Source organism: Notolepis coatsorum (assembly GCF_963971535.1).
Source record: "Notolepis coatsorum genome assembly, chromosome: 10".
NCBI classification, from domain to species: Eukaryota; Metazoa; Chordata; class Actinopteri; order Aulopiformes; family Paralepididae; genus Notolepis; species Notolepis coatsorum.
Window position 1 is genome coordinate 16,443,788 of NC_140174.1, and position 9,750 is coordinate 16,453,537.

Here is a 9,750-nt window from a genome sequence, read left to right on the forward strand (position 1 = left end):
GTTTGGTAGCTAATGTTAGAGCTAATGTTGGCTAACCGCAAACGTGGTCGTCAGACGCTTTGCATTGTGGTAGATTAGGAGGATCAAACGTGAGGCGGACATTATTACAGTTGCCTATCTCATTATATTCACTCATTGCAGAATCAATCATATTTGTGTAACTATTCCACCTATACAAACTATCAAAGTCAATTGAATTGAATCAAATCAAATCACATGAAATTGAACGGTGGTCAACAAAGATTCTATGATGCTTAAAACCGTTCCCTAAATAATCACAACCTCGTCAAATTGTGGTTTGATTGAATTGTTACAACCCTAGTTTACACCCCTAGTTACACCCCTAGTTTACACCCCTAGTTTACACCCCTAGTTACACCCCTAGTTTACATCCCTAGTTTACACCCCTAGTTACACCTCTAGTTTACACCCCTAGTTTACACCCATAGTTACACCCCTAGTTTACACCCCTAGATACACCCCTTTTTACTTATATATTTTAAAATAATATCAGCGAAAAGAGGCAAGAAAGTAAAACTGTGACAAAAATAGTCACCAAGTATTTGGTTTAGTTCTTAACTACAACTACTACAAAATGGCCTAAAACCATGAAAGGATCTAAATAAACCGACAGCGACGGTGTGACCTTGTCATTGTTACTATCGGTTCTCAAAGTGCTCGTCCCGGGAGGGAAGACAGACGGACAAGATTGAATGCGTTTGACCCTCAGGCACAGAGGCATAAATCTAGGAAGGTATCTGGGAAACTGGCTTGTAACCTCGACACCCAAGGACACACAGAGACACAAAGGGACACACAGAGATACACAGAGACACACAGGGACACACATGGACACACAGGGACACACATGGACACACAGAGACACACAGGGACACACAGAGATACACAGAGACACACAGGGACACACAGAGACACACAGGGACACACAGGGACACACATGGACACACAGAGACACACAGAGACACAAAGGGACACACAGAGATACACAGAGACACACATGGACACACATGGACACACAGGGACACACAGAGACACACAGAGACACACAGGGACACACAGAGACACACAGAGACATACAGGGACACACGGGGACACACAGAGACACACAGAGACACACAGGGACACACAGAGACACACATCCCTTTATCCCTTTAAGACGTAGACAGGAGACTCTGGGAGTGGGTGGAGCAGGCCGGCCGGCCGGCCAGCTTGTGTGTGAGAGACGTCTCCTAGCCTTACTCACAGCCTGAGTGGACAGCATGTCGTTGATGGAGTGGTCATACTGCTCGGCCAGGATGGCCAGTTTACGAGTCTGCTCCTCCTTCAGCCTCTTGAGCACCGCCTTGTGGTCGGCCTTGGGAGTGTTCTCCAGCAGGTGGTTGCGCAGGGCCTTGTACTGCCGCGTCTGGATCTTGCAGGTGTCCTGGAACTGCCGCTTGATCTGGAGTTCCTTGGACTGAAGAGGGGGAGGAGGAGAAAGAAGAGATGGCGCCCGGGCCTTGGCTAAAGCAATGTGTTTCAATTAAAAATGTAAATAGATTATCTGTTTATAGTTGATAGGAGTACCTTCTCACCAAAATACCTTGTGACCGGAGGAAAACCCACTTCCATGAGTCAAAGCCATATAAAAAGACATTAAGGTACTTGTATTTTTAATTATTTATTTTTTATATAAAGAATCTTTTGATTGGGCGGTCAGGTGGCGTAGCGGAGATTGCGCTTGTCACCAATGCAAGAGGGTGCGGTCTCGACTCCCAGAGTCAGCATTGCTTGGGGCTTGGGCTGATCGCTATACTAACCCGTTTGGCTGGGACCTGGGTTAGGGAGAGGGCAAGTCATGGGTGGGAATCTGGCGTGGTGGACAGCGACGCCTACAGGTCAGGTCTGGGCGCTTGCTCAGCGGAGGCAGGACTTGATGAAGGCAGCGTGACCTCCCACGCATTACACTTCACCAATGAGAGTCCTCGCTGCCAGGTGAAAAAAGAGTCACTGTGTCGGAGGAAGCACGCGGATGACTTCAGGGTTCCCTTGTACCGACCAGTAGGAGAACATGCGCACAACAAACAGGTAGGGGAGGGGGGGAATTGGCACAACGACTAAATTGGGACGGGGAGAAAACAGAGAAAAATCAGAGAAAGAGAGGATTTAAAAAAAATATATATATATCCTTTGATTGAGTTTACCTTCTGCTTCCATACAGATCAATGCTGGTACTTTTATCTTTATACGGCTTTGGCGTACGCTATTTGGAATCCCGTGGACACAGATTGATTAACCATCAGTAAGGAACGACACATAACGTTTGCTGGATTCTCAATTCAAGGTGCTGGAATTCTAGTAAATCCCCTCAGAATGCACGTTTGTTTCCAATTCTCATTTGATAAAAGTGTAAGTCTTGTTTGGGCGATGGGAGTTACGTTTAGTACGTCTGGAGAAACCACCCTTAACACTTTCAGCGCCAGCCGTTTTAGCCATCCTTGTACTCATTGTGCCACCGCTGTAAGATATAGGGATTTTCACTGTGCGTCAAGGTGTTTGCAGGGCTATATTTATATTATAGCTATGGAGACAATACTATGGCTCATTTGACATTAACTATCCCTCGGTAGGGCGGCTACGTGGTGCAGTGGGCAAGGCGCTCACCACGAATACTGGAGACTGGGCTCGAACAGGTACGCCTCCCTGTTCGAGCCCAGCGCTCCACATTGCTTTCAGTTTAGCTGGTCGTCCGCACTAATACACATTGGCAGTATTAGGGGGAGGGAAACTGATGGGTGGGGATCGGGCGTTGTGGACAGCGACTCCTACAGGTCGGTTGGTGCGCCTGCGCAGTAGAATCAGGAAGCGACAAGGGCGGGGCCCCTCCAAAGCCCAGACCCCTGACGCTGAAAGATCGAGCCACGCAGGTGGAAAGATGCGACTGCTGTTACCTCGAGTATCGGAGGGGACTCGTGCTATGTATGACTTAGTCCACATTGCAGCCGGCTTGTGGGAGGCATGAAACAACGTTCAAAGACAGGGGAGGGTTGAATTGGATGATACGAAAATTGGGATGGGAGAAAAATAGAAAATGGGAGAAAAAGTGGATAAAAAAAAAGATCCCTCGTTCAACATGTGAAAAATAATAAATTTTTTCATGTATACGTTCGCGTGTTACCGTGGTGAATATTGTATAGTTTCAGAGTGATCCTGGCAAATTCCTGGTAACTGTGTTATGGAGCGATATGTGAATTTTGCTAAAAGCGTTCGCGTTGCTCGCCTGGACATGCTACTATTTCCACATCATCATCATTTATTTATTCGTACATGGAATTACCACAGTCCAACAGTACATATTCATATAATTCACCAAATCCCATGGCCGAAAGGAACAGGAAGAAGAAAAATTCTTATATATACCTGCCCCTACACACACACAACACACCGATAGACTTATTGTGTAAAACCAAACAGAATATACCCATTTTGCAAAAATGGAAACATCAACACAACCAAATTAAATCAACATAAATAAACCCATTTTGTGTATCTATCAGTCAAACTACATATTTAGGTTCATTCATTTACACACAAATCAAAGGTATATAATAGGTATTATGTTTCATCATGAATGCATGAAAGGGGGGGGGGGGGGGGGGGTAGTTTTTTTATGGTTTGGTCGCCAGTAACGGCATTTGTTTGAATACTACAAACGTTGATCAGCTACATTACAGTTTGTGTACTGTAATGCTATTTGGAATTATTTGTATATGTAGGAATATTGGAATATATTTTTAAATGTTTGCTATTATAATGTTATGTATGTATGTACTGTTTTTGTTGTGTGTGGACCAGTGTTGCGTTCCTCATATCAACACTGGTTGCACGCACGCTAATGACGCCACGTGCACGTGCGCTCCCGGTCGCACGCTCTCGCGCATGCGCATAAATGTTCCCTCGCATAAGGACAGACTAAAGACAGTGCCTAATTGCCTCGTCCCATGAGCAACGCATCACTGGTGTGGACCCCAGGAAGACTAGTTGTTGCTGTGGTGATGACTAATGGGGATCCGTAATAAAAGAAAAGGAAAAAAGGATCGATATGAAATCATTGTAGGATCAAGGTGGAATTGACGTCAGATAGTTCTTACCTTTGATCAGGGTTATTCCAAAAATAATATTCCAATTGTCTGATCGCAATTTCCAGTATTGATGTTGATCGGGTCCCTGACATGAAGTGGCACAAGATATGCCTCAAGTGTGCTGAACGCGTTTCGAAGTGATCGGATGAAGCGATTTACTTGGCTTGGTCTAAATTCTCCGCCCGGACGAAATTAGATGTGACACACAGTGTGAAATAAGGTTTCAAAGGGTGGGTGATACTGCCACCTAGCAGGATGCGGCCGGAATTGCACTCTGGGGATCTCAGAATGATTTCCTATGGTAACACGAGGTCTGTGACACTGCATAGAATAAAAAAATCCAATAAAAGAAAAAAACGATGAAAACCAGAGAAATCTCAGGTTTTGGCACTCAACCGCTGGCGAGATAACCCGAGAAATCTCGGGTCTGGCGCCCAATGTGTTAAAAAGGGAGTGCGGTACTCGGACTACTTTAAGAAACCAGTCTGATTGGTCGTCTCAGTCCATCCATAAACACTGCCACCATTGTCTTTAGTGTTTGAAATAAGTGATGCTAGTGAAAGGTAAAGCCCCAATAGGTAATCTCTTTTTTTTTGATCCACTTTTTCTCCCATTTTCTATATTTTCTCCCATCCCAATTTCGTATCATCCAATTCAACCCTCCCCTGTCACGAACGCTGTTTCTTGCCTCCCACAAGCCGGCTGCAATGTGGACTAAGTCATACATAGCACAAGTCCCCTCCGGTACTTGAGGTAACAGCAGTCGCATCTTTTCACCTGCGCAGCTCGATCTCTCAGTGGCGAGGAGTAACGCGTGGGAGGCTCACGCTGCCCCCGACACTTCCTGATTCTACTGCGCAGGCGCACCAACCGACCTGTAGGAGTCGCTGTCCACGTAGCCGCCCTCCCAATAGGTAATCTCTTGAAGACACTTGAGATGCTCCCCTCTATTGCAGAGACCTTGATCTCCAACCTTTGTCAATCAAGTTCTACGTGTTTTAATTGATTGGTTATCCGTATCTCACCTTGTCCTTACAAAAAAATGGGAGACACTGGTGTAAACAAGACAAAAGTCTTTCTCTGGTCTGCAATTGTGTGTATTGAGCCATACTGTATTCTACCCATTCTGCAATCTGTTAATAAAAGATTATACAGCAGATCGCTAACGCGTCTGTGACGAAGATGGGCAGGAGCACTTGGATGGTCCTCGGGCCAACTATACCCTGATGAAGGCCCTATGTAGGCCGAAACATATAAATGATCTAAATAATGTGAGACATTTAATAAAGGCTTTTTAAAATTTGTAGAGCTGCCTTGGAACTTTTTTTACAACTATGTGTTTAGGATGTCTATTACTAATGGTTTGATTGGGTGTTGCGTTTGTAAATAGCAGTTTCAAATAAAAACGCATGGCATTTTACAATACAAAACAAAAGGTTGTTTTCTGATAAACTAGTTTTTATGCATTTTACTTACACACAAAGTCTTGGAACTCCATTTCCCTAGTACCTACACACCAAACTTTCCACATTTCTTCCCATCCATATTATGCTTCTCGGAATGGAGGGGTTTGTTGATATATCATTCATAGCCGGGTTTATAGTACATTTTATACCAAATAGACAGTATTTCCTGATGTATGGGCTGATAAGAGGCTGACAATCCCCTATATAAGAAGTTTCGTTTTGAATGAACTAAATTAAACCAAGTTTTTGAATCTGGCATTATCCATGTTGGTGATGCGAGTCTTGGCGATACATGCAAATGTGTGCATATTTAATGGAGAAGTGCCTCATTTGCATATATAAACATAAAATTCAGAAAACTTGCAATATATTTTGTCTTAGTTTATATGTACATAACAAACTGGAAATGTTGATATATTCAAATACCTTTGTTCCCTATTAGGGGGTGCTGTCTCCCCTTAAATTCAAACCTGCACAATTCATGTTTAAAGTAACATAATATAGTCCCGGGCAACATACAAAAAGATTTCAAGGGCAGAGATGGGGGTTATAATCTAAGAGGGGAATTGAATTTAAAACAACCTATTGTCCGTACTACTCTCAAAAGCAAGTGCATATCAGTTTGTGGGGTATCCATTTGGAATGGCCTTGATGTAGCAATACAAACAAGTACTATTGAAATGTTTCAATCTTGTTTAAATGCAGATATAAACAGGAATTCTTGGACAAGTATAAGTTAGAGGAGCTTGAAAATAACATGAACTAGTATTTTTGTAATTATTTATTTATCTTTTGCTGTAGTGGATAGGTATATTATTTTTGATATTGATAGATAACTTATTACATATTAATATGATATTGTAAGGAAGGGGCAGGACCAGATAAGCTTTGCTTCTTTCTGTCCCTTCTCAAACAAAACCATTTGTCTTGAGCTATGTTGACAATTACTGCATGTCTAGGAAGGTATATTTAATTTGTATTTTATTATAAATATTTTTTTAGTTTGTTATTTTTTGTAATTTCAAGTTTGTGTGTTTATGGTTGTTCGAGATAAATAAAGATAACATCAAATAAATGGCATTCAGCCACTAGATGTCGCACTAGAGCACCAGCATGTAATTTATCCAATTGGCTGCATTCCACGTGGGGAAATGGAAAGTACAGTAGGAATGGGATACATGCCTGCAACATGTAAACGACAACATTCCTTTCAGACCTGCAATTTTTTTTTAATGATACATTAATCAATAAAAAAAATGTTGGGGGGGGAGCAATAGACCACCGCAACACTTCAGGTATTTTCAGCCGCATGCGGGGGGATAAAATTAATTAATGTTGATGAAAGCCTCGACATAAGTGGTTGTAGCTACGGCTGTGGGGGTGCAGGAGACATGATCGAATATACCTTTTTTATAGGCCCGAGTCTCCTGAATACGGAGAGACCAATCCCGAGACAATCGGCACTTTCGCGACCAAGCTATAGTAACTTTTCCAGTATATTATATTAAACAATATATTGGATGTCACCAGCACCCCCACAGCCATATACAACCACTTACACCAAGGCTCAACATTCATTCATTTTAAACCACCCGCTCTCTCCTATGAGCTCCATGTAACGTGGAAGTGCAGTGGTTTTATTCCACAGCTTTCGGAAAGCTCAGTGGATCCATAATATATATTTATTTAAATATATATATTTTTTAAAGATTTCTCTACATAAAATGTCATCTATAGCACCTTTAAGGTGCTGCCTCAGAGATATTATGAAAAACCCTGTCAGCCTCTTCTAGCATCGCTAACATGCTAATATATGCTTAAAAAAAAGGAAATACACAACTGTATGTTTTTGTATAGTAGTTAGTATAGCTAGGATAGTTTAGTATACATAGTATAACTGTATATTGTAGAGGATATTGTATAGTAGTGTATATAGGAACCATTACCTTTTAATTCGTAAGCTTAGCATTGTATTGTATCTCAGTACTTTTTATCATGTCTATTCTATTATTATTTGTATTTTTTGCACAATCAAGGCGGGCATGGCCACCTTCATTTCACTATACGTCCTGTGTATGTATGTGAAAAAAATAAACCTCTTGAAATCTGAATATATCAGAAAACCACACGACTTGATGCGAGTGTATTTCTGGATGTACTGGAAGGCCTGCTGGTTTGTATTAAAGCTGGTCAAACACCTTCAGCAGGCGTCACTAACCGACACTCGTTATATGCGACTGTCCTGTATGTATTTATTGTGGGGATTTGATGTTCAATGTTGATGTCCCAGTGCTTAAATAACATGCCGTACCGCAAATGATTACCACCAACCATAGTTGTGTGGCATTAAAGTATCTTGTATCATGAAAGTCATGATCAGAGAGACGCCTCATGAGTACCGTTCATTTTTAAAAAGGGCCACTCCATCAAAAAAAACAATGCAGATTTATTTTGCACATCTCACACACATCCATAAACACTGAACAGTTTTGCACACATTCATTTAGTTTGACAGTTATTGAGAGTAAATGAGTTTGAATGTGGCCACCAGTGATGTCACCGGGGACATTAAATCCTTGTTGATTTTTCCCCCCCCATCTGCATCATTCCATGGAGCTGGAATCAACACAACACAAATATTCAATGTCCCAAATGACATGGCTGGTGGCCATATTCAATGTCCCAGATGACATCACTGGTGGCCATATTCAATGTCCCAGATGACATCACTGGTGGCCATATTCAATGTCCCAGATGACATCACTGGTGGCCATATTCAACATCATTCCCATTTACAACAGAGTTTTTGGATGTGCAAGAGATTATGTGCAAAATAAATCTGCATAGTTTTTTGGTGAAATGTCCCTTTAACCTCACAGCGTAGTCTACTTGTGGAGCAGATGTTTCCTGGTCCCTGTGAGGACATGAGGACATGGACCCTGTGACACGGCAGATCAAGACGGAAGGGCTCGTTTTAAAATCCCTGCAGTGCAAGACGGGTCCTCAGGCAGTTGATATAATTATTATGTATAATTATGCAAATGACCTGTATTCACATTTAAATGGATTAAAAAAAATCGATTTAAGAATTGATACAAGTTGTTCTTCCGGTCGAGGACGGTATGACTGGGTGGAGGACGGTATAACTGGGTGGAGGACGGTATAACTGGGTGGAGGACGGTATAACTGGGTGGAGGACGGTATAACTGGGTGGAGGACGGTATAACTGGGTGGAGGACGGTATAACTGGGTGGAGGACGGTATGACTGGGTGGAGGACGGTATAACTGGGTGGAGGACGGTATAACTGGGTGGAGGATGGGTGGAGGACGGTATAACTGGGTGGAGGACGGTATAACTGGGTGGAGGACGGTATAAGTGGGTGGAGGACGGTATAACTGGGTGGAGGACGGTATAACTGGGTGGAGGACGGTATAACTGGGTGGAGGACGGTATAAGTGGGTGGAGGACGGTATAAGTGGGTGGAGGACGGTATAACTGGGTGGAGGACGGTATAACTGGGTGGAGGACGGTATAAGTGGGTGGAGGACGGTATAAGTGGGTGGAGGACGGTATAACTGGGTGGAGGACGGTATAACTGGGTGGAGGACGGTATAACTGGGTGGAGGACGGTATAACTGGGTGGATGACGGTATAACTGGGTGGAGGACGGTATAACTGGGTGGAGGACGGTATAACTGGGTGGAGGACGGTATAACTGGGTGGAGGACGGTATAACTGGGTGGAGGACGGTATGACTGGGTGGAGGACGGTATAACTGGGTGGAGGACGGTATGACTGGGTGGAGGACGATATAACAGGGTGGAGGACGGTATAACTGGGTCGAGGACTGTATAACTGGGTCGAGGACGGTATAAGTGGGTCTAGGACGGTATAACTGGGTCGAGGACCGTATGGGGACGTGTGGACATGTGAAGTGGACAACATGTCAGATCTGGGACTAACTCGGGTCACAGGGTTCTGGTTGATAGATTTGCACATTAGACCACAGACACAACATGAAGGACTTCTTAAGAGTGAGCAGAGTTCCATTTGACCTCATGATGGATTCAAAGTATTTAAGGCAGACATCTATATTAGGCATAGCCTCTTTTTTAGCCCTAACTGTAGCTCACATAACAC

At 43.2% G+C, this 9,750-nt stretch overlaps 1 protein-coding gene across 1 annotated transcript in view; it reads right to left on the reverse strand.

Annotated features, from left to right (window-relative positions):
* taok2b (TAO kinase 2b) overlaps positions 1-9,750 on the reverse strand; it is a gene marked incomplete at its 3' end in the record, with an annotated part of 65,716 nt that overhangs the window by 4,990 nt on the left and 50,976 nt on the right. Inside the window, exon 18 of the mRNA XM_084322543.1 lies at positions 1,265-1,477. Coding sequence (XP_084178669.1) covers positions 1,265-1,477 — 213 coding nt within the window. The remainder of the gene's footprint in view (positions 1-1,264; positions 1,478-9,750) is intronic.